Source organism: Myxine glutinosa, chromosome 8 (genome assembly GCF_964187855.1).
Source record: "Myxine glutinosa chromosome 8, kmMyxGlut1.1, whole genome shotgun sequence".
Lineage (NCBI taxonomy): Eukaryota > Metazoa > Chordata > Myxini > Myxiniformes > Myxinidae > Myxine > Myxine glutinosa.
Window position 1 is genome coordinate 169,453,233 of NC_136268.1, and position 26,385 is coordinate 169,479,617.

Sequence of the window (26,385 nt, forward strand, 5' to 3'; positions counted from 1 at the left end):
TATATATATATATATATATATATATATATATATATATATATATATATATATGTATATATATATATATATGTATATATATATATATATGTATATATATATATATATATATGTATATATATATATATATGTATATATATATATATATATATATATATATATATATATATGTATATATATATATATATGTATATATATATATATGTATATATATATATATGTATATATATATATATATATATATATATATATATATATATATATATATATATATATATATGTATACAGGATCGAGGCTCGTGAAAGAGCTAACATTTATCACACACACACAAAAAAAAATACCAAACAGACACATAAAACATATAATAAGGGGAGCGGTAGACAAGATGGGGAGAGATGGGGAAGCACACAAACACAACATTTGAGAGCATGGACATCGGGAGATCTGTGGGAGGGAGAGGGCTTGGGGAGGGGAGGTGTGGGAATTGGGGTGGGGGTGGGGATGGGAGGCAAGGACTTCCAGGAAAGAAGTTGGTATTTCAAAGTGGATCTGGGGTGAAATTAGCGGGGGTAGAAAATATCAAGTTTTTGGATGGGGGTGAACAGCTGTTTTAAAGACCTGGAGGGAGGAGTGGGATTGAAGAGAGCGAGGGAGTTTGTTCCAAATGCAGGAGAAAAGAGGAATGAAGGAGTGAAGGTGAGCAGAGAGTCTTGATTTTGGAAGTTTAACCATAAGAAGTTTTCTGGCAGTTCTTGTGTGACCTGTAGGAATATTGGGGGGACAGAGCCCAGAGAGAGCTGGGGGAGCAAGGCCAGAGAGGATTCAGTAGAAGACAGAAAGACCACCAACCTGCCTGCGGTGAGTAAGTGAAAGGCCGTCGGAGTTAGCTTCATCGCGGGAGATTTCAATGATTCTGAAAGCTTTGGTTTCAACAGCGTGAAGCCGAGCGAGGTGTGAGGCAGGAGCCAGAGGGGAGAACAGTATTCCATTGAGATGCGGATGAAAGCCTTGTATGTGGTGAGGAGCTCAGGTGTGCCAAGAAAGGACTTCACACGCCGGAGGATGCCCAGTCGGTGACTGGCTTTGGAGGCCAGCTTGGAAATGTGGTTTTCCCAGGAAAGATCATGGCTGATAGTGAGACCCAAAAGCTTGAGTGACAGAACTTCTTCGAGAGAATTGTTTCGCCATCGAGAGCGGGGTGCCAGACCGTATCGAAGGCACTTGATATGTCAAGGGAGACAGCTCTGATTTCCTGTTTCTCATTGAGGACCTCCATCCATTGTTGAGACAACAGAAGCAGCATGGCCAGAGTAGAGTTAGCTGGTCTGAAACAAAATTGATGATCAGAGATCAAGGCATTGGAGAAGTGGAAACATTTGATGTCCGAAGAAATGATGGATTCCATGACTTTGCTGATAATTGGGAGAAGGCTGATTGGTCTGTAGTTGCAAGGATCTGTTTTTGCACATTTTTTGTATAAAGCAGTGATGTTGTAAACTCATCTCCATAGGTAAGTTAATGATGTTGTACTCATTCGTTTACCCATGGACACTGCTCGATCGCATATGCTCACCGGACTAAAGTCCAGGTGAGCTAATAATACTAATAAGCACTCATTTCACAAAGTGAGGCACATATAACTGCTGAGGCAGTTTCATTGGCTGAGGAGTAGAATTCTGGACGGGTGCCTCTCTGACGCAGGATACTCGAATGGTATATAACCCCAGTAAGCTGGTACCCATTTTACTGACATTGGAAGAATGACAACTCACCTGGTGTTATTTCAAAGGTACAATAGGACTCGAACCCCAGACTCTAAGATCTGCAAGCCAGCCACCTTAACCATTTTGTATGAGAGCTCGGCAAACATATTTTATTAGAAATAATAATGCCTGTCATTACAGTAAAAAGATACAGCATCGTCTGGAATCTGAGGCCATACACCATCCCTGCAATCAAAATCATTAGACGTGAAGACAAAGTAGGGTTGGAAAATGACGATCTCCTGTGATTTTATCGAGAAATTGCAATTCATTGGTTGTTGCGTTCAGACTTGGTACTCATTCGTCAGAATGTCAGAATGAGGAACAGGTACCTCAAATTAGAGTAAGACTGGGATAACTATAACTGCTCATTGTGACGTAACAACTGATACAATGTCATGTGAACTTGAGCATTGTGATGTCACCAATTATTGATACACAATGTCAAGTGAAAGCTCACCTTGCATCATCGCCTCGAGTTTATTGCGGTCCACTCGGAAGCGTTCCTCACTCCATTCCGGAGGAACGCTTTCAGGCGCAGTATCTGCTGGTTCTCCCTCCTTGCTCCTGGGGCTCGGACAGTCGCTGCCTCGCTCACTCATGGAGCTTGCTCCACGTGCAATGTTTACGTTGATCGACGCCATGGAGTGAAACTGCCAGGAGACATCACCGTTCCAACCACCTCATCTTGTGCTGACCCATGGCAGAGTCACACTCCTCCCTCCCCCTCGTCTAATCTCCAGCGCGACTCTAACTCCGCCTGTCGTTCTCCCTGAACACATTAAAAGTTCCTAGTTGTTCTGTAAAAAAAAAAAAATCCCTCGCCAAACAAAACCCAACTATGCATGCAAGACAAGCTTAATCCCCAGGCAGAGGTTTGCCACACTCAGCTGTGCACACATGGCAACATGGACCAAGAATGCCCATGAAGGCAATCTCCAGAAAGTGCAAATTACCCAGGCTTGGATAAAGACAAGAAAGAAAACATTTCATTATTTTCGTAATTAAATAAAAAGAAAAACACATTCTGCACTCATGCTATTTTGAAAACCACTTTTCGCATTCGTGCTAGTTTTGAAAACCACTTTTCGCATTCGTTGTCGTTTTCAAACCACTTTTTGCATTCGTACTAGTTTTGAACATCACTTTTCGCATTCGTGATAGTTTTGAAAACCACTTTTCGCATTCGTGCTAGTTATGAAAACCACTTTTCGCATTCGTGCTAGTTTTGAAAAACACTTCATGCATTCGTGCTAGTTTTGAAAACCACTTTCCGCATTCGTACTAGTTTTGAAAACCAATTTTCGCTTTCGTGGTAGTTTTGAAAACCGCATTTCGCATTTGTACTCGTTTTGAAAACCACTTTTTGCATTTGTGCTCGTTTTGACAACTAACTTTTCGCATTCTTACTAGTTTTGAAAAACACTTCACACATTCGTGCTAGTTTTGTAAACCACTTTTCGCATTCGTACTAGTTTTGAAAACCACTTTTCACATTTGTGCTAGTTTTGAAAACCACTTTTCGCATTTAGGTCAGTTTTAAAAACCACTTTTTGCATTTGTGTCAGTTGTGAAAACCACTTTTCGCATTTATGTCAGTTTTGAAAACCACTTTTCGCATTTGTGTCAGTTGTGAAAAACACTTTTTGCATTTGTGTCGTTTTGAAAACCACTTTTCGCAATCGTGCTAGGATTGAAAACCACTTTTCGCATTCGTACTAGTTTTGAAAACCACTTTTCGCATTTGTACTAGTTTTGAAAACGAATTTTGCTCTTAGTTTGGTGCATGTGTTTGTTTGGCGGATGTGTTAGTTTGGCGGATGTCCTAGTTTGGCGCATGTGTTTGTTTGGCAGATGTGTTAGTTTGGCGGATGTCTTAGTTTGGCGCATGTCTTAGTTTGGCGCATGTGTTTGTTTGGCGCATGTGTTTGTTTGGCGGATGTGTTAGTTTAGTGGATGCCTTAGTTTGGCGCAAATGTATGTTTGGCGGATGTGTTAGTTTGGTGGATGTGTTAGTTTGGCGGATGTCTTTGTTTGGTGCATGTGTTTGTTTGGCGGATGTGTTCATTTGGTGGATGTCTTAGTTTGACGCGTGTTTTGCTTGGTGGATGTGTTAGTTTGGCGGATGTCTTAGTTTAGCGCATGTTTGTTTGGTGGAAGTGTTCGTTTGGTGGATGTCTTAGTTTGGCGCATGTGTTTGTTTGGCGGATGTGTTAGTTTGGCAGATGTCTTCGTTTGGCGCATGTGTTTGTTTGGCGGATGTGTTAGTTTGGCGGATGTCTTAGTTTGGCGGATGTCTTAGTTTGGCACATGTGTTTGTTTGGCGGATGTGTTAGTTTGGCGGATGTCTTAGATTGGCGCATGTGTTTGTTTGGCAGATGTGTTAGTTTGGCGGATGTCTTCGTTTGGCGCATGTCTTAGTTTGGCGCATGTGTTTGTTTGGCGCATGTGTTTGTTTGGCAGATGTCTTCATTTGGCGCATGTGTTTGTTTAGCGGATGTGTTAGTTTAGCGGATGCCCTCGTTTGGCGCAAATGTATGTTTGGCGGATGTGTTAGTTTGGTGGATGTGTTAGTTTGGCGGATGTCTTAGTTTGGCGCATGTTTTGTTTGGCGGATGTGTTAGTTTGGCAGATGTCTTAGTTTAGCGCATGTTTGTTTGGCGGAAGTGTTCGTTTGGTGGATGTCTTAGTTTGGCGCATGTGTTTGTTTGGCGGATGTGTTAGTTTGGCGGATGTCTTAGTTTGGCGCATGTGTTTGTTTGGCGGATGTGTTAGTTTGGCGGATGTCTTAGTTTGGTGCATGTGTTTGTTTGGCGGATGTGTTAGTTTGGCAGATGTCTTAGTTTGGCGCATTTGTTTGTTTGGCAGATGTGTTAGTTTGGCGGATGTCTTAGTTTGGCAAAAGTGTTTGTTTGGCGGATGTGTTAGTTTGGCGGATGTCTTTGTTTGGCGCATGTGTTTGTTGGCAGATGTCTTAGTTTGGCGAAAGTGTTTGTTTGGCCGATGTGTTTGTTTGGCGGATGTCTTAGTTTTGCGCATGTGTTTGTTTGGCCGATGTGTTAGTTTGGCGGATGTCTTGGTTTGGCGCATGTGTTTGTTTGGCAGATGTGTTAGTTTGGCGAATGTTTTAGTTTGGCGCATGTGTTTGTTTGGTGCATGTGTTTGTTTGGCGGATGTGTTAGTTTGGTGCATGTGTTTGTTTGGCGGATGTGTTAGTTTGGTGGATGTCCTAGTTTGGCGCATGTGTTTGTTTGGCGGATGTCTTAGTTTGGTGCATGTGTTTGTTTGGCGGATGTGTTAGTTTGGCGGTTGTCCTAGTTTGGCGCATGTGTTTGTTTGGCGGATGTGTTAGTTTGGTGGATGTCTTAGTTTGGCGCATGTGTTTGTTTGGCGGATGTGTTAGTTTGGCGGATGTCTTCATTTGGCGCATGTGTTTGTTTGGCGGATGTGTTAGTTTAGCGGATGCCTTAGTTTGGCGCAAATGTATGTTTGGCGGATGTGTTAGTTTGGTGGATGTGTTAGCTTGGCGGATGTCTTTGTTTGGTGCATGTGTTTGTTTGGCGGATGTGTTCATTTGGTGGATGTCTTAGTTTGGCGTATGTTTTGTTTGGCGGATGTCTTAGTTCAGCGCATGTTTGTTTGGTGGAAGTGTTCGTTTGGTGGATGTCTTAGTTTGGCGCATGTGTTTGTTTGGCGGATGTGTTAGTTTGGCGGATGTCTTAGTTTGGCGCATGTGTTTGTTTGGCGGATGTGTTGGTTTGGCGGATGTCTTAGTTTGGTGCATGTGTTTGTTTGGCGGATGTGTTAGTTTGGCGGATGTCTTAGTTTGGCGCATGTGTTTGTTTGGCAGATGTGTTAGTTTGGCGGATGTCTTCGTTTGGCGCATGTCTTAGTTTGGTGCATGTGTTCGGTTTGGCGCATGTGTTTGTTTGGCAGATGTCTTCATTTGGCGCATGTGTTTGTTTGGCGGATGTGTTAGTTTAGGGGATGCCTTAGTTTGTCGCAAATGTATTGTTACGGACCGCGGATAAGGATGTTGGTTTGCCGAGCGGATGGCACCGCGGCCGAACAGTTACCCCGACTAACCCGATTCCCGAATGTTGGCCGGATCGCGCCACAGGTATTCAATATGGAAAAGACAAAAGCGACACGGATGCGAAGGAGAAGAAGACAGAAGTAGGGAATACGAATATAATTTATTTACTATTTACAACCAAAAGTAACCAAGGAAGAAGGAAAGATAAGAAAATAATTTACAGAAGATATTAGAGACACAGTGCAACACTAGCTTACCTACAGTCTTAATTAACCCAGGGACAGAACAAACAAGGACAGACTCATGCGGGGAATGATGATAGGACTGGCAGGAGGTGAATGGCTGGAGGGAGAGGAAGGTCCATGGGTACTGCAGCACGATCGGTGCGTTTAGCAGCCGCCGTTCCTTCGCGGCCCTGCTCAAGAACTGCCGTCAAGGCCCCAAGCTGCTGTGGCTGCTGCTGCTGCTGCTGAAGCTGCTGCTGTTGCTGCTGTGAACGTCACGTGCTTTCTCCAGGACTCGTCTGACTCGTCTGAGGTGGGGGCGTCTCGTGCTTGGCCAGGACTCGTCTCGTCTCATCTGGTCCAACCACCCACTCGGCTCTTGCGCGCGCGCTTTTATAGTGCCTCAGGCGATCAAGCTACCGGCCTTCAGGACACGCCCCCCGGTGAGCTCGCTTTGGCCCTGATTGGTGGGCACAGACCCTCTGACTCCACCCTTGATGACGATGGGTGGGCACGCCCTTCTTCCCCGAGCTGAGCACATGTTCAATGGTGGTTTTGGGGCGAAATCAGCAACCACAGCTGTAACAAACCTGGCAGACTGCCCAGTGCAGTTGGCAATGGAGGCTTGGAGGGGATGTAGCTGGCAATTGAGGCTCGGCAATGACGCAGTTGGAAATGGAGGTTTTGGGAATGGGAATGAAAGGGAATCTATCTTATTTCACTTGGTACAATGGAGTGTCATCTTAATGGAAGACAAGGCCTTACCCTAATACACATAATAAGGATATAACTATCAACAAGGGGGAAATCTATGATTGGCTAACGTGTGTGCTTTATGGAATTAACTACGGGAACGCCCTTGGACCTTTATACAAAACTGGAGTAAGGAGGGTCCAGAATAAAGCAATAATAATAAAAAACACAATAAAAAAACACAATCCTCATATCCACAACACTGCACTCTCCTCCTCTTAGGCACGGCCCGGGCCTATAACTTTAACTTAGTGTGACACGTAGGTGTAGTTCCCTCTACTTTTAACCTGACCATGAGTGCGACAGTTTTTAAAACATAAATAAATATGTCCCGCTGCTCCATTGCACCCTACCTAACAGACTCACACCCACAGCTAACCGAATTGCGGAATGGTCTTCAAACTATACACTGACGGTGGGGAGCATTATTTACAATGACGTTACTTTATTTACAAAACTAACCCAGGACCTGTGATTGTTCTTTTGGGGGGGAGAGACAGTCTGCTCTGCATCAATGCACCAGAAAGCACCAAAGCACCCTCAAGCACCAATCAGTGCACAATCACCACAGTTCAATGAAAAATAAACCGACAAACCCTGCTGGTGGTCTCTTGCTCTTCGGCTCCCTCTGCTGGCTATTTGTTCTTCCAGATGTTGTCTTTCTTTCATTTTCTTACTGGCGGCCTATTTTTTGGAAATAAACCTGCACAGAACGTGTCCATTGGCTTGATTTATTTATGGCCCACCGGGCCGACTATGTGTGGTTCACCTGTGCGGCATAGGTGCCCTGTGACCAAGGTCCGCCAGCAAGATCTCGGGCCCTCATGGCCGGTTCCAGCAGAGGGGCCATGCCCCAACCCATGGGGTCCATAAGTGGTGCTCAGCCACAGACATGTGGTCCATAATGTGGTGCATCAATGCAGACAGCTGGTTCTGGGAGATCCGTGCGCACAATGGCGGACTCCCGCACACTCCCCTCGGCGCCCAGTGGTGCACAGTCCTCGGTGGGAGACAAAAGGGGGGAAAGACAGATGAGCGAGGGGCAAGGTCACAAGGGTACACATCAATAAAGGCAATGCAAGGCGAGGTACGTATGGAGACGGAGCGGAGAAAAGCTCGTCCCTACCATACGTCACCCCCCCTGTCACCTACTCTACCCTTGCCCTTACCCCATATTTACAACAATCTACACATTTACAAATCCGTCGCTACCGTCACATCTTCCCCCTATCCCAAATTCGTCTTCACTCCCTCTACTTCAAAATTTGCCATCACCAATTCATCATCAATCCTCATAAGGAGGAAGAGATGGAACATCAGCACAATGTCACACCCACGTCATGATGCGTCTCACATTCCAAACATTTGCATCAATAAAAATAATAAAAACATGGCATGGTGTGGAGTTACGTCACCTCAGGTGAGTGGATGTAGATGGTGCAAGGAGACTTCAATCCTAACTATCCTCTAAATGACTTTAACACACTTTACACTACCCGGGGTCTTTCCCTACCAATCCATTGGCCAACTTACACTATGGGTTCTAAAAACCAATTCCCATTGACCAAACTGTGGTGCTTCTCAATTCGGGGTCTCACTCCCCCGATTCATCTCCCGGTGCCCTTGCACAATTTCAGGACTGGGGCGTGTAGCTCTCCCAGCAGGTCTACCCACCTGCACACCTCCACCACTGCAGTTGCCACCCGAGCTTATCTAGCTCCTCACCCTAACCTAACTAATTGGGGAAGGCCCCTCCTGGCTCTGTCACCCCTCAGTGCCCTCTGGCACTGGGCTACCCGGGTCCGTCCTCCGGATCCTCAGGCCCCATCCACAACAACTCTACCGGCTCCCAGAGCCCACCTGCGGCCTCACCTGGCCGACATCCTCACAGTGGTGGAGTGCCCAAACCAACTACACACACTAACAGGCTACACGCCCAGCCATTTCCACAACACTAATGCACCCATCCAAATACCATTCTTTCACCCGCACCACAGATGCCAATATCCAACCACAATTTACCTATACCCTCTTCCTAACACGTACACTACCATCCCCGGGTATTCGTGATGGGGGTCCATCCTTCCCCCCATTCACACCTTCGCACCATCCACTCTACTCCATAGTTTCCACCATACTCACTCCACGACCATCCATTCCAATACTCCATATATTCCACACCATTTATTCCATACAACCATTCTCCATTCACCTGTTGTTGCACACCTGTGCAATCACACCTGGTGCCACCTGCACCCTCCTTCCTTCCTGGACCATTTGGTCAGCACAATACTCATCACCATCACTCACTCATACACTGCTCCATCCACCTGTCCCGTTGCACACCTGGGCAATCACACCTGTGTCCTCACACACTTTTCACAATACACTTCTGAATACACCTCCAACACTCACACGGCATCATCTCATCTAACTACTCCCCGCTGGAACTTGCGCTTCCCAGTCGCCCCTTTAAACTATTGCTCTCCCTCGTCATTATCATCCACACTAATCTACCTGCGTCCCCACTACCGGTATCAGTCACTACCTAACCTTAACGTTACCTAAGGTCATCTTCTCTAGATCCCTATCATTATATCCTCACCCTCCCGGGCTAGTTTTCACTGCCATAAACCCCATAACCTCGTGCTCCTTTGCCCCCGTCATGAGGGATGGCAGAGTTGCCATCTCCTCACATCGGGTATCTCTCACTACCAATTTGGCACATCAAATTTCAACAAATTAAAAATTTGCCAATCACTACTAATCGTCTGCCAATCCTCTCTGCCAATCATCAAATTTTGTTTTTCTAATTTCGGGGCCAAAACACTATCCTCATCATCACGTCTACTCACTAGTGCCTCTCGGTGTGCCAATTCACTTCCAAAGCTCGGCTTCGTCCAGCCGAGCAATGAATGCGGGTTCTTTGGTGCCGGCGGTTGGATGCGTCCGACACTCGGTGAAGGGAAGGAGGTTTACTCGGGCCGAGATCCCTTGCACCATCTCAGCACAGAGCCGTCCAATGGCCTGATCTCGACCTGCCGGAATGCCTCAACAAAAAGGGGTCGCCATGATGACCCTTCCTATCGGGCTGCCCGCTCCGCCTAGTGGAGCACGGACGCGGCCGTTCAAAGCGAGGCCCAGCGTGGATCGCGTACGGCGGTTCTTTCGAAACCGCCGTGGTTCGGATCCCCACTGGTCCTCGCGGCATGCGAAGCCCGTCACGCACCGAGGGCCCGATTCGGCTAAACGTCGTTCTAACCGCTAACCCGGTTACCGTCGATGCTCCATTCGCATGCTTACACCCCGCAGCCCGTTCCTTGCTCACACATCCAGCCGTCTCCCTGCTCTTGGTCATTGCACCTTCGCTTACACACCCAGGTACACTCCTTCCGCTCACAGACTTGGTCACACACCTGACCACCACACACCTTTGCACACACTCGTCGTTCGCACACCTCACCAACACACCTCTTTGCGCCCCCTCCTCGGTCACCTCCTCGGTGACAACCACAGGTGTGCTCTCACTTGCACACCCAACCACGTGCCTCACTACCAACTCCAGCGTGCATTCCCATACGCGTTCTACCATTCCAGGTGTGCATCCTTCCATTCCAGGTGTACATCCTCTCTCACCTGCCACAACCAACTCATGCTCCGTGTCACTCTCACTACTCTCACCACCACTCTTGACAGTGCACTCTTTCCTCATGCACTCCTCTGTTACACACCTTCCTCGCGCATCCTCTTGCGCACACTCTCCCATTACATCCTCCATAACACTCACCACAGGTGTGCATTCTCCCTTACTTTTGACAGCGCACTCTTCCCTCATGCACCCGTCCGTTACACACCTTTCTCACGCATCCTCTTGCGCACACTCTCCCGTTACATCCTCCGTAACACTCACCACAGGCATACACTCTTTCGTATCCTCTGTAACACTCCCCACTACGCGCTTCCATGTGCTCCCTCGCACATGCGCTACGACCAACTCACTCTCGACAGCACACTCACTCCTCGGCGCGCACTTTTTCCTCACACACCCCAGAGTCGGACATTCTCGCACACCTCCTCCTTTGCACACCGGACCTGTCGCACACTTCACCAACGGCCTCTCACGAACACCCGGATCCAAATCAACCCCCAAGCCGACTGAAGCTCCCCTCACATCATATACATTTCCACGTATATCGCCACTCACCTTGGCACCTCGTCTCCGCACCTCCTTCGCCACCTGCAAACTCTTTATTTGGGGTAGTGAGCACATCATCATGATTTGAACACAGACCTTGTACATATTCCATCACCTCCTCCTGTATATCTCTCTTAGTTTCCGTCTGTCTCTTCTTAATTTCACTCACCCCCTCTTCCACCTTCTCTAACTTTTGCTTCACCTCTTTTATTTCCCGGTGCGTGTCCTCAGTCTCTTCCTCTAACGCCACCTTAACCGTTTCTATGTGCGTCCTCACCTCCCGGTCCTTCGTCTCCATTACTTCTGTCACCTCGTCCAACCTCGTTGTCAGTCCCTCACGTACCATCTGACATTGCTTCTTCGTCGCTATCAAGTCGTCTCTGATGTCTTTTTGTGTCGCCTTTAACCCTCCTAGTACCGCAGTGTTCTTTTGTACCTGCTCCACTAACTCCGTCTGTCCCACCGTCAGCTGTTTCACCTCCTGCGTCAGGTCTTCTATTCCCCCTTGTAACCTAGCCGTATTATTCCTCACCTCTTTCTCCATACGCTTCTCACCTCGCTTTACCCTCCTCGCGTACCCCCGAGACCTCCTCGCTTACACCTCGTCGTATCTCCTCCTTCATCTCCTCCATCTCTTTTGTAGATGCCACCCTCGTCTGTCCCAATTCATCCCTCTGAGCATCCAATTTACCTTCTAACCCGATTTTCATCTCCTCTATCTGGTTCCCCATTCGTTTGATTTCCCGGGCGGATTGCTCCCCTACTTCCCGCAATTTGTCGTCCATTGTGTTTTCTAACCCCCTTAACCCATTTTTCACCCCCTCTATCTGATTCTCCTGGGCAGCCATTCTATTTTCCACCCCCGCTAACCCATTTTTCACCCCTTCTATCCCATTGTCTAACCCCTCAAATTTCTTGTCTAACCCCTCAAATTTCTTGTCTAACCCCTCAAATTTCTTGTCTAACCCCTTAAAATTATTGTCTAACCCCTCAAATTTGCTGTCCATTTAGCCCCCCATCCTATCCATTTTTGCATTCAGTTGGGTCAAGAATAATCTGAGGTCAAACCCGGTTTGCCCAGTGTCCCCAGCCGCCACCGCGGGCTCGCCCTCCGCGGCGCCGCCATTTTGGGACCCTCCAACCACGTGCGCGAGGGCGCCATTTTGCACGCCTGAAACCTCCTCAACCACCTCCTCATTGTTCTCCTCCATTTCCTCCCTCTGATCCTGGGTTACCCCTAACCCCTCCTCTACTTCCCCCACCGGCATCCGATCGCCTTGACTAGCCATGGCGCGATTTCAAAATTCGGGTTTTTCTTTAAAACAAATTTCAGCAGCTTGTAATTTTGAGCGTGTTAAGCGCGCTTCGGGTCCGACCCCGCTCCCGACACCAATTGTTACGGACCGCGGATAAGGATGTTGGTTTGCCGTGCGGATGGCACCGCGGCCGAACAGTTACCCCGACTAACCCGATTCCCGAACGTTGGCCGGATCGCGCCACAGATATTCAATATGGAAAAGACAAAAGCGACACGGATGTGAAGGAGAAGAAGACAGAAGTAGGGAATACGAATATAATTTATTTACTATTTACAACCAAAAGTAACCAAGGAAGAAGGAAAGATAAGAAAATAATTTACAGAAGATATTAGAGACACAGTGCAACGCTGGCTTACCTACAGTCTTAATTAACCCAGGGACAGAACAAACAAGGACAGACTCACTCGGGGAATGATGATAGGACTGGCAGGAGGTGAATGGCTGGAGGGAGAGGAAGGTCCACGGGTACTGCAGCACGATCGGCGCGTTTAGCAGCCACCGTTCCTTCGCGGCCCTGCTCAAGAACTGCCGTCAAGGCCCCAAGCTGCTGTGGCTGCTGCTGCTGCTGCTGCTGAAGCTGCTGCTGTTGCTGCTGTGAACGTCGCATGCTTTCTCCAGGACTCGTCTGACTCGTCTGAGGTGGGGGCGTCTCGTGCTTGGCCAGGACTCGTCTCGTCTCATCTGGTCCAACCACCCACTCGGCTCTTGCGCGCGTGCTTTTATAGCGCCTCAGGCGATCAAGCCGCCGGCCTTCAGGACACGCCCCCCGGTGAGCTCGCTTCGGCCCTGATTGGTGGGCACAGACCCTCTGACTCCACCCTTGATGACGATGGGCGGGCACGCCCTTCTTCCCCGAGCTGAGCACATGTTCAATGGTGGTTTTGGGGCGAAATCAGCAACCACAGCTGTAACAAACCTGGCAAACTGCCCAGTGTAGTTGGCAATGGAGGCTTGGAGGGGATGTAGCTGGCAATTGAGGCTCGGCAATGACGCAGTTGGAAATGGAGGTTTTGGGAATGGGAATGAAAGGGAATCTATCTTATTTCACTTGGTGCAATGGAGTGTCATCTTAATGGAAGACAAGGCCTTACCCTAATACACATAATAAGGATATAACTATCAACAAGGGGGAAATCTATGATTGGCTAACGTGTGTGCTTTATGGAATTAACTACGGGAACGCCCTTTGACCTTTATACATAACTAGAGTAAGGAGGGTCCAGAATAAAGCAATAATAATAAAAAACACAATAAAAAAACACAATCCTCATATCCACAACAGTATGTTTGGCGGATGTGTTAGTTTGGTGGATGTGTTAGTTTGGCGGATGTCTTAGTTTGGCGCATGTTTTGTTTGGCGGATGTGTTAGTTTAGCGCATGTTTGTTTGGCGGAAGTGTTCGTTTGGTGGATGTCTTAGTTTGGCGGATGTGTTAGTTTGGCGGATGTCTTAGTTTGGCGGATGTGTTAGTTTGGCGGATGTCTTAGTTTGGCGCATGTGTTTGTTTGGCAGATGTGTTAGTTTGGCGGATGTCTTAGTTTGGCAAAAGTGTTTGTTTGGCGGATGTGTTAGTTTGGCGGATGTCTTTGTTTGGCACATATGTTTGTTTGGCAGATGTCTTAGTTTGGCGAAAGTGTTTGTTTGGCGGATGTGTTTGTTTGGCGGATGTCTTAGTTTTGCGCATGTGTTTGTTTGGCGGATGTGTTAGTTTGGCAGATGTCTTGGTTTGGCGCATGTGTTTGTTTGGCAGATGTGTTAGTTTGGCGAATGTCTAAGTTTGGCGCATGTGTTTGTTTGGCGCACGTGTTTGTTTGGCGGATGTGTTAGTTTGGCGGATGTCTTGGTTTGGCGCTTGTGTTTGTTTGGTAGATGTGTTAGTTTGGCGAATGTCTTAGTTTGGTGCATGTGTTTGTTTGGCGGATGTGTTAGTTTGGCGGATGTCTTGGTTTGGTGCTTGTGTTTGTTTGGCGGATGTGTTAGTTTGGTGGATGTCTTAGTTTGGCGGATGTGTTAGTTTGGCGGATGTCTTAGTTTGGCGCATGTGTTTGTTTGGCGGATGTGTTAGTTTGGTGGATGTCTTAGTTTGGCGCATGTGTTTGTTTGGCGGATGTGTTTCTTTGGCAGATGTCTTAGTTTGGCGCATGTGTTTGTTTGGCGGATGTGTTAGTTTGGCGGATGTCTTAGGTTGGCGCATGTGTTTGTTTGGCAGATGTGTTAGTTTGGCGCATGTGTTTGTTTGGTGGATGTGTTCGTTTGTCGGATGTCTTAGTTTGGCGCATGTGTTTGTTTGGCGTATGTGTTAGTTTGGCGGATGTCTTAGTTTGGTGCATGTGTTTGTTTGGCGGATGTTTTTGTTTGGCGGATGTGTTAGTTTGGCGCATGTGTTTGTTTGGCGGATGTGTTAGTTTGGCGGATGTCTTAGTTTGGCGCATATGTTTGTTTGGCAGATGTGTGAGTTTGGCGGATGTCTTAGTTTGGTGGATGTCTTAGTTTGGCAAATGTGTTTGTTTGGCGGATGTGTTAGTATAGCAGATGTCTTAATTTGGCGCATATGTTTGTTTGGCGGATGTGTTAGTTTAGCGAATGTCTTTGTTTGGTACATGTGTTTGTTTGGCGGATGTGATAGTTTGGCAGAGGTCTTAGTTTGGTGTATGTGTTTGTTTAGCGGATGTGTTAGTTTGGCGGATATCTTCGTTTGCCGCGTCTTTGTTTGGCACTTGTGTTAGTGTTGAAAACCCACTTTTGCACTTGTATTAGTGTGGAAAAAACACTTTTTGCACTTGTGATAGTGTTGATAAACCACATTTCGCACTTGTGTTGGTGCAGGAAACCACTTTTGCACTTGTATTAGTGTGGAAAAAACACTTTTTGCACTTGTGATATTGTTGAAAAACCACTTTTTGCACTTGTGTTAGTGTTGAAAAACCACTTTTCGCACTTGTGTTGGTGCAGGAAACCACTTTTGCACTTGTATTAGTGTGGAAAAACCACTTTTCACACTTGTGATAGTGTTGAAAAACCACTTTTCGCACTTGTGTTATTGTTGAAAAACCAATTTTCGCACTTGTGTTGGTGCAGGAAACCACTTTTGCACTTGTATTAGTGTGGAAAAACCACTTTTCGCACTTGTGTTAGTGTTGAAAAACCACTTTTTGCACTTGTGTTAGTGTTGAAAAACCACTTTTCGCACTTGTGTTGGTGCAGGAAACCACTTTTGCACTTGTATTAATGTGGAAAAAACACTTTTTGCACTTGTATTAGTGTGGAAAAAACACTTTTTGCACTTGTGATAGTGTTGAAAATCCACTTTTTGCACTTGTGATAGTGAAGTAAACCACTTTTCGCACTTGTGTTAGTGTTGAAAAACCACTTTTCGCACTTGTGATAGTGAAGGAAACCACTTTTGCACTTGTATTAGTGTGGAAAAAACACTTTTTGCACTTGTGCTAGTGTTGAAAACCCACTTTTCGTACTTGTGATAGTGTTGAAAAACCACTTTTCGCACTTGTGTTAGTGTTGAAAAACCACTTTTCGCACTTGTGTTGGTGCAGGAAACCACTTTTGCACTTGTATTAGTGTGGAAAAAACACTTTTTGCACTTGTGATAGTGTTGAAAAACCACTTTTTGCACTTGTGTTAGTGTCGAAAAACCACTTTTCGCACTTGTGTTAGTGTTGAAAAACCACTTTTCGCACTTGTGTTGGTGCAGGAAACCACTTTTGCACTTGTATTAGTGTGGAAAAAACACTTTTTGCACGTGATAGTGTTGATAAACCACATTTCGCACTTGTGTTGGTGCAGGAAACCACTTTTGCACTTGTATTAGTGTGGAAAAAACACTTTTTGCACGTGATATTGTTGAAAATCCACTTTTCGCACTTGTGTTAGTGTTGAAAAACCACTTTTCGCACTTGTGTTGGTGCAGGAAACCACTTTTGCACTTGTATTAGTGTGGAAAAACCACTTTTCACACTTGTGATAGTGTTGAAAAACCACTTTTCGCACTTGTGTTAGTGTTGAAAAACCAATTTTCGCACTTGTGTTGGTGCAGGAAACCACTTTTGCACTTGTATTAGCGTGGCAAATCCACTTTTCGCACTTGTGTTAGTGTTGAAAAACCACTTTTCGCACTTGTGTTAGTGTTGAAAAACCACTTTTCGCACTTGTGTTGGTGCAGGAAACCACTTTTGCACTTGTATTAGTGTGGAAAAACCACTTTTCGCACTTGTGTTAGTGTTGAAAAAGCACATTTCGCACTTGTGTTAGTGTTGAAAAACCACTTTTCGCACTTGTGTTGGTGCAGGAAACCACTTTTTCACTTGAATTAATGTGGAAAAATCACTTTTTCCACTTGTATTAGTGTGGAAAAAACACTTTTTGCACTTGTGATAGTGTTGAAAATCCACTTTTTGCACTTGTGATAGTGAAGGAAACCACTTTTCGCACTTGTGTTAGTGTTGAAAAACCACTTTTCGCACTTGTGATAGTGAAGGAAACCACTTTTCGCACTTGTGCTAGTGTTGAAAACCCACTTTTCGTACTTGTGATAGTGTTGAAAAACCACTTTTCGCACTTGTGTTAGTGTTGAAAAACCACTTTTCGCACTTGTGTTGGTGCAGGAAACCACTTTTGCACTTGTATTAGTGTGGAAAAAACACTTTTGCACTTGTATTAGTGTGGAAAAAACACTTTTTGCACTTGTGATAGTGTTGAAAAACCACTTTTCGCACTTGTGTTAGTGTTGAAAAACCACTTTTCACACTGGTGTTAGTGTTGAAAAACCACTTTTCGCACTTGTGTTGGTGCAGGAAACCACTTTTGCACTTGTATTAGTGTGGAAAAAACACTTTTTGCACTTGTGATAGTGTTGAAGAACCACTTTTCGCACTTGTGTTAGTGCAGGAAACCACTTTTGCACTTGTATTAGTGTGGAAAAAACACTTTTTGCACTTGTGATATTGTTGAAAAACCACTTTTCGCACTTGTGTTAGTGTTGAAAACCCACTTTTCGCACTTGTGTTGGTGCAGGAAACCACTTTTGCACTTGCATTAGTGTGGAAAAACCACTTTTCGCACTTGTGATAGTGTTGAAAAACCACTTTTCGCACTTGTGTTAGTGTTGAAAAGCCAATTTTCGCACTTGTGTTGGTGCAGGAAACCACTTTTGCACTTGTATTAGTGTGGAAAAACCACTTTTCGCACTTGTGTTAGTGTTGAAAAACCACTTTTCGCACTTGTGTTGGTGCAGGAAACCACTTTTGCACTTGTATTAGTGTGGAAAAAACACTTTTTGCACTTGTGATAGTTTTGAAAAACCACTTTTCGCACTTGTGTTAGTGTTGAAAAAACACTTTTGCACTTGTATTAGTGTGGAAAAACCACTTTTCGCACTTGTGATAGTGTTGAAAACCCACTTTTCGCACATGTGTTAGTGAAGGAAACCACTTTTCGCACTTGTGATAGTGTTGAAAAACCACTTTTCACACTTGTGTTGGTGCAGGAAACCACTTTTGCACTTGTATTAATGTGGCAAAACCACTTAATGCACTTGTGATAGTGTTGAAAAACCACTTTTCGCACTTGTGTTGGTGCAGGAAACCACTTTTGCACTTGTATTAGTGTGGAAAAAACACTTTTTGCACTTGTGATATTGTTGAAAAACCACTTTTCGCACTTGTGTTAGTGTTGAAAAACCACTTTTCGCACTTGTGTTAGTGTTGAAAAACCACTTTTCGCACTTGTGTTGGTGCAGGAAACCACTTTTGCACTTGTATTAGTGTGGAAAAACCACTTTTCACACTTGTGATAGTGTTGAAAAACCACTTTTCGCACTTGTGTTAGTGTTGAAAAACCACTTTTTGCACTTGTGTTGGTGCAGGAAACCACTTTTGCACTTGTATTAGTGTGGAAAAACCACTTTTCACACTTGTGATAGTGTTGAAAAACCACTTTTCGCACTTGTGTTATTGTTGAAAAACCAATTTTCGCACTTGTGTTGGTGCAGGAAACCACTTTTGCACTTGTATTAGTGTGGAAAAACCACTTTTCGCACTTGTGTTAGTGTTGAAAAACCACTTTTTGCACTTGTGTTAGTGTTGAAAAACCACTTTTCGCACTTGTGTTGGTGCAGGAAACCACTTTTGCACTTGTATTAATGTGGAAAAAACACTTTTTGCACTTGTATTAGTGTGGAAAAAACACTTTTTGCACTTGTGATAGTGTTGAAAATCCACTTTTTGCACTTGTGATAGTGAAGGAAACCACTTTTCGCACTTGTGTTAGTGTTGAAAAACCACTTTTCGCACTTGTGATAGTGAAGGAAACCACTTTTGCACTTGTATTAGTGTGGAAAAAACACTTTTTGCACTAGTGCTAGTGTTGAAAACCCACTTTTCGTACTTGTGATAGTGTTGAAAAACCACTTTTTGCACTTGTGTTAGTGTTGAAAAACCACTTTTCGCACTTGTGTTGGTGCAGGAAACCACTTTTGCACTTGTATTAGTGTGGAAAAAACACTTTTTGCACTTGTGCTAGTGTTGAAAACCCACTTTTCGTACTTGTGATAGTGTTGAAAAACCACTTTTTGCACTTGTTTTAGTGTTGAAAAACCACTTTTCGCACTTGTGTTAGTGTTGAAAAACCACTTTTCGCACATGTGTTGGTGCAGGAAACCACTTTTGCACTTGTATTAGTGTGGAAAAAACACTTTTTGCACGTGATAGTGTTGATAAACCACATTTCGCACTTGTGTTGGTGCAGGAAACCACTTTTGCACTTGTATTAGTGTGGAAAAAACACTTTTTGCACTTGTGATATTGTTGAAAATCCACTTTTCGCACTTGTGTTAGTGTTGAAAAACCACTTTTCGCACTTGTGTTGGTGCAGGAAACCACTTTTGCACTTGTATTAGTGTGGAAAAACCACTTTTCACACTTGTGATAGTGTTGAAAAACCACTTTTCGCACTTGTGTTAGTGTTGAAAAACCACTTTTCGCACTTGTGTTGGTGCAGGAAACCACTTTTGCACTTGTATTAGTGTGGCAAAACCACTTTTCGCACTTGTGTTAGTGTTGAAAAACCACTTTTCGCACTTGTGTTAGTGTTGAAAAACCACTTTTCGCACTTGTGTTGGTGCAGGAAACCACTTTTTCACTTGAATTAATGTGGAAAAAACACTTTTTCCACTTGTATTAGTGTGGAAAAAACACTTTTTGCACTTGTGATAGTGTTGAAAATCCACTTTTTGCACTTGTGATAGTGAAGGAAACCACTTTTCGCACTTGTGTTAGTGTTGAAAAACCACTTTTCGCACTTGTGATAGTGAAGGAAACCACTTTTCGCACTTGTGCTGGTGTTGAAAACCCACTTTTCGTACTTGTGATAGTGTTGAAAAACCACTTTTCGCACTTGTGTTAGTGTTGAAAAACCACTTTTCGCACTTGTGTTGGTGCAGGAAACCACTTTTGCACTTGTATTAGTGTGGAAAAAACACTTTTGCACTTGTATTAGTGTGGAAAAAACACTTTTTGCACTTGTGATAGTGTTGAAAAACCACTTTTCGCACTTGTGTTAGTGTTGAAAAACCACTTTTCGCACTGGTGTTAGTGTTGAAAAACCACTTTTCGCACTTGTGTTGGTGCAGGAAACCACTTTTGCACTTGTATTAGTGTGGAAAAAACACTTTTTGCACTTGTGATAGTGTTGAAGAACCACTTTTCGCACTTGTGTTAGTGCAGGAAACCACTTTTGCACTTGTATTAGTGTGGAAAAAACACTTTTTGCACTTGTGATATTGTTGAAAAACCACTTTTCGCACTTGTGTTAGTGTTGAAAACCCACTTTTCGCACTTGTGTTGGTGCAGGAAACCACTTTTGCACTTGTATTAGTGTGGAAAAAACACTTTTTGCACTTGTGATAGTGTTGAAGAACCACTTTTCGCACTTGTGTTAGTGCAGGAAACCACTTTTGCACTTGTATTAGTGTGGAAAAAACACTTTTTGCACTTGTGATATTGTTGAAAAACCACTTTTCGCACTTGTGTTAGTGTTGAAAACCCACTTTTCGCACTTGTGTTGGTGCAGGAAACCACTTTTGCACTTGCATTAGTGTGGAAAAACCACTTTTCGCACTTGTGTTAGTGTTGAAAAACCACTTTTCGCACTTGTGTTGGTGCAGGAAACCACTTTTGCACTTGTATTAGTGTGGAAAAAACACTTTTTGCACTTGTGATAGTTTTGAAAAACCACTTTTCGCAATTGTGTTAGTGTTGAAAAACCACTTTTCGCACTTGTGTTAGTGTTGAAAAAACACTTTTGCACTTGTATTAGTGTGGAAAAACCACTTTTCGCACTTGTGATAGTGTTGAAAACCCACTTTTCGCACATGTGTTAGTGAAGGAAACCACTTTTCGCACTTGTGATAGTGTTGAAAACCCACTTTTCGCACATGTGTTCGTGAAGGAAACAACTTTTCGCACTTGTGTTAGTGTTGAAAAACCACTTTTCACACTTGTGTTGGTGCAGGAAACCACTTTTGCACTTGTATTAATGTGGCAAAACCACTTAATGCACTTGTGATAGTGTTGAAAAACCACTTTTCGCACTTGTGTTGGTGCAGGAAACCACTTTTGCACTTGTATTAGTGTGGAAAAACACTTTTTGCACTTGTGATAGTGTTGAAAAACCACTTTTTGCACTTGTGTTAGTGTTGAAAAACCTCTTTTCACACCGGTGTTGGTGAAGGAAACCACTTTTCGCACTTGTGTTGGTGTGGAAAAACCACTTTTCGCACTTGTGATAGTGTTGAAAAACCACTTTTCGCACTTGTGTTAGTGTTGAAAAAACCACTTTTCGCACTTGTGTTGGTGCAGGAAACCACTTTTGCACTTGTATTAGTGTGGAAAAAACACATTTTGCACTTGTGATAGTGTTGAAAAACCACTTTTCGCACTTGTGTTAGTGTTGAAAAACCAATTTTCGCACTTGTGTTGGTGCAGGAAACCACTTTTGCACTTGTATTAGTGTGGAAAAACCACTTTTTGCACTTGTGTAATGTTGAAAAACCACTTTTCGCACTGGTGTTAGTGACGGAAACCACTTTTGCGCTTGTGTTAGTGTTGAAAAACCACTTTTCGCACTTGTGTTAGTGTTGAAAAACTACTTTTCGCACTTGTGTTGGTGCAGGAAACCACTTTTGCACTTGTATTAGTGTGGAAAAAACACTTTTTGCACTTGTGATAGTGTTGAAAAACCACTTTTCGCACTTGTGTTAGTGTTGAAAAACCACTTTTCGCACTTGTGTTAGTGTTGAAAAAACACTTTTGCACTTGTATTAGTGTGGAAAAACCACTTTTCGCACTTGTGATAGTGTTGAAAACCCACTTTTCGCACATGTGTTAGTGAAGGAAACCACTTTTCGCACTTGTGATAGTGTTGAAAACCCACTTTTCGCACATGTGTTCGTGAAGGAAACAACTTTTCGCACTTGTGTTAGTGTTGAAAAACCACTTTTCGCACTTGTGTTGATGCAGGAAACCACTTTTGCACTTGTATTAATGTGGCAAAACCACTTTATGCACTTGTGATAGTGTTGAAAAACCACTTTTCGCACTTGTGTTGGTGCAGGAAACCACTTTTGCACTTGTATTAGTGTGGAAAAAACACTTTTTGCACTTGTGATAGTGTTGAAAAACCACTTTTCGCACTTGTGTTAGTGTTGAAAAACCACTTTTCGCACTTGTGTTGGTGCACGAAACCACTTTTGCACTTGTGTTGGTGCAGGAAACCACTTTTGCACTTGTATTAGTGTTGAAAAACCACTTTTCGCACTTGTGTTAGTGTTGAAAAACCACTTTTTGCACTTGTGTTAGTGTTGAAAAACCACTTTTCGCACTTGTGTTGGTGCAGGAAACCACTTTTGCACTTGTATTAGTGTGGAACAAACACTTTTTGCACTTGTGATAGTGTTGAAAAACCACTTTTCGCACTTGTGTTAGTGTTGAAAAACCAATTTTCGCACTTGTGTTGGTGCAGGAAACCACTTTTGCACTTGTATTAGTTTGGAAAAACCACTTTTCGCACTTGTGTTAGTGTTGAAAAACCACTTTTCGCACTTGTGTTAGTGTTGAAAAACCACTTTTCGCACTTGTGTTGGTGCAGGAAACCACTTTTGCACTTGTATTAGTGTGGAAAAATCACTTTTTGCACTTGTGATAGTGTTGAAAAACCACTTTTCGCACTTGTGTTAGTGTTGAAAAACCACTTTTGCACTTGTGTTGGTGCAGGAAACCACTTTTGCACTTGTATTAGTGTTGAAAAACCACTTTTCGCACTTGTGTTAGTGTTGAAAAACCACTTTTCGCACTTGTGTTGGTGCACAAAACCACTTTTGCACTTGTGTTGGTGCAGAAAACCACATTTGCGCTTGTATTAGTGTGGAAAAACCACTTTTCGCACTTGTGTTGGTGCAGGAAACCACTTTTGCACCTGAATTAGTGTGGAAAAACCACTTTTCGCACTTGTGTTAGTGTTGAAAAAGCACTTTTCGCAGTTGTGTTAGTGTTGAAAAACCACTTTTCGCACTTGTGTTGGTGCAGGAAACCACTTTTGCACTTGTATTAATGTGGAAAAAACACTTTTTGCACTTGTATTAGTGTGGAAAAAACACTTTTTGCACTTGTGATAGTGTTGAAAATCCACTTTTTGCACTTGTGATAGTGTTGAAAAACCACTTTTTGCACTTGTGTTAGTGTTCAAAAACCACTTTTTGCACTTGATTTGGTGCAGGAAACCACTTTTGCACTTGTATTAGTGTGGAAAAACACTTTTTGCACTTGTGATAGTGTTGAAAAACCACTTTTTGCACTTGTGTTAGTGTTGAAAAACCTCTTTTCACACTGGTGTTGGTGAAGGAAACCACTTTTCGCACTTGTGTTGGTGTGGAAAAACCACTTTTCGCACTTGTGATAGTGTTGAAAAACCACTTTTCGCACTTGTGTTAGTGTTGAAAAACCACTTTTCGCACTTGTGTTGGTGCAGGAAACCACTTTTGCACTTGTATTAGTGTGGAAAAAACACTTTTTGCACTTGTGATAGTGTTGAAAAGCCACTTTTCGCACTTGTGTTAGTGTTGAAAAACCAATTTTCGCACTTGTGTTGGTGCAGGAAACCACTTTTGCACTTGTATTAGTGTGGAAAAACCACTTTTTGCACTTGTGTAATGTTGAAAAACCACTTTTCGCACTGGTGTTAGTGACGGAAACCACTTTTGCACTTGTATTAGTGTGGAAAACCCTTTTTGCACTTGTGATAGTGTTGAAAAACCACTTTTCGCACTGGTGTTGGTGAAGGAAACCACTTTTGCGCTTGTGTTAGTGTTGAAAAACCACTTTTCGCACTTGTGTTAGTGTTGAAAAACTACTTTTCGCACTTGTGTTGGTGCAGGAAACCACTTTTGCACTTGTATTAGTGTGGAAAAAACACTTTTTGCACTTGTGATAGTGTTGAAAAACCACTTTTCGCACTTGTGTTAGTGTTGAAAAACCACTTTTCGCACTGGTGTTGGTGAAGGAAACCACTTTTGCGCTTGTGTTAGTGTTGAAAAACCACTTTTCGCACTTGTGTTAGTGTTGAAAAACCACTTTTCGCACTTGTGTTGGTGCAGGAAACCACTTTTGCACTTGTATTAGTGTGGAAAAAACACTTTTTGCACTTGTGATAGTGTTGAAAAACCACTTTTCGCACTTGTGTTAGTGTTGAAAAACCACTTTTCGCACTTGTTTTAGTGTTGAAAAACCACTTTTCGCACTTGTGTTAGTGTTGAAAAACCACTTTTCGCACATGTGTTGGTGCAGGAAACCACTTTTGCACTTGTATTAGTGTGGAAAAAACACTTTTTGCACGTGATAGTGTTGATAAACCACATTTCGCACTTGTGTTGGTGCAGGAAACCACTTTTGCACTTGTATTAGTGTGGAAAAAACACTTTTTGCACTTGTGATATTGTTGAAAATCCACTTTTCGCACTTGTGTTAGTGTTGAAAAACCACTTTTCGCACTTGTGTTGGTGCAGGAAACCACTTTTGCACTTGTATTAGTGTGGAAAAACCACTTTTCACACTTGTGATAGTGTTGAAAAACCACTTTTCGCACTTGTGTTAGTGTTGAAAAACCACTTTTCGCACTTGTGTTGGTGCAGGAAACCACTTTTGCACTTGTATTAGTGTGGCAAAACCACTTTTCGCACTTGTGTTAGTGTTGAAAAACCACTTTTCGCACTTGTGTTAGTGTTGAAAAACCACTTTTCGCACTTGTGTTGGTGCAGGAAACCACTTTTTCACTTGAATTAATGTGGAAAAAACACTTTTTCCACTTGTATTAGTGTGGAAAAAACACTTTTTGCACTTGTGATAGTGTTGAAAATCCACTTTTTGCACTTGTGATAGTGAAGGAAACCACTTTTCGCACTTGTGTTAGTGTTGAAAAACCACTTTTCGCACTTGTGATAGTGAAGGAAACCACTTTTCGCACTTGTGCTGGTGTTGAAAACCCACTTTTCGTACTTGTGATAGTGTTGAAAAACCACTTTTCGCACTTGTGTTAGTGTTGAAAAACCACTTTTCGCACTTGTGTTGGTGCAGGAAACCACTTTTGCACTTGTATTAGTGTGGAAAAAACACTTTTGCACTTGTATTAGTGTGGAAAAAACACTTTTTGCACTTGTGATAGTGTTGAAAAACCACTTTTCGCACTTGTGTTAGTGTTGAAAAACCACTTTTCGCACTGGTGTTAGTGTTGAAAAACCACTTTTCGCACTTGTGTTGGTGCAGGAAACCACTTTTGCACTTGTATTAGTGTGGAAAAAACACTTTTTGCACTTGTGATAGTGTTGAAGAACCACTTTTCGCACTTGTGTTAGTGCAGGAAACCACTTTTGCACTTGTATTAGTGTGGAAAAAACACTTTTTGCACTTGTGATATTGTTGAAAAACCACTTTTCGCACTTGTGTTAGTGTTGAAAACCCACTTTTCGCACTTGTGTTGGTGCAGGAAACCACTTTTGCACTTGCATTAGTGTGGAAAAACCACTTTTCGCACTTGTGATAGTGTTGAAAAACCACTTTTCGCACTTGTGTTAGTGTTGAAAAGCCAATTTTCGCACTTGTGTTGGTGCAGGAAACCACTTTTGCACTTGTATTAGTGTGGAAAAACCACTTTTCGCACTTGTGTTAGTGTTGAAAAACCACTTTTCGCACTTGTGTTGGTGCAGGAAACCACTTTTGCACTTGTATTAGTGTGGAAAAAACACTTTTTGCACTTGTGATAGTTTTGAAAAACCACTTTTCGCAATTGTGTTAGTGTTGAAAAACCACTTTTCGCACTTGTGTTAGTGTTGAAAAAACACTTTTGCACTTGTATTAGTGTGGAAAAACCACTTTTCGCACTTGTGATAGTGTTGAAAACCCACTTTTCGCACATGTGTTAGTGAAGGAAACCACTTTTCGCACTTGTGATAGTGTTGAAAACCCACTTTTCGCACATGTGTTCGTGAAGGAAACAACTTTTCGCACTTGTGTTAGTGTTGAAAAACCACTTTTCACACTTGTGTTGGTGCAGGAAACCACTTTTGCACTTGTATTAATGTGGCAAAACCACTTAATGCACTTGTGATAGTGTTGAAAAACCACTTTTCGCACTTGTGATAGTGTTGAAAAACCACTTTTTGCACTTGTGTTAGTGTTGAAAAACCTCTTTTCACACCGGTGTTGGTGAAGGAAACCACTTTTCGCACTTGTGTTGGTGTGGAAAAACCACTTTTCGCACTTGTGATAGTGTTGAAAAACCACTTTTCGCACTTGTGTTAGTGTTGAAAAAACCACTTTTCGCACTTGTGTTGGTGCAGGAAACCACTTTTGCACTTGTATTAGTGTGGAAAAAACACATTTTGCACTTGTGATAGTGTTGAAAAACCACTTTTCGCACTTGTGTTAGTGTTGAAAAACCAATTTTCGCACTTGTGTTGGTGCAGGAAACCACTTTTGCACTTGTATTAGTGTGGAAAAACCACTTTTTGCACTTGTGTAATGTTGAAAAACCACT

The 26,385-nt window shown here is 43.4% G+C and overlaps 1 protein-coding gene across 1 annotated transcript in view; it reads right to left on the minus strand.

Annotated features, from left to right (window-relative positions):
- The window catches only part of BICC1 (BicC family RNA binding protein 1), a 564,931-nt gene extending 562,526 nt beyond the window's left edge, over nt 1-2,405 (minus strand). Inside the window, 1 exon segment of the mRNA XM_078784015.1 lies at nt 2,222-2,405. Within this exon segment, the coding sequence (XP_078640141.1) occupies nt 2,222-2,405 (184 nt within the window).
- Between the last annotated feature and the right edge of the window lie 23,980 nt (nt 2,406-26,385).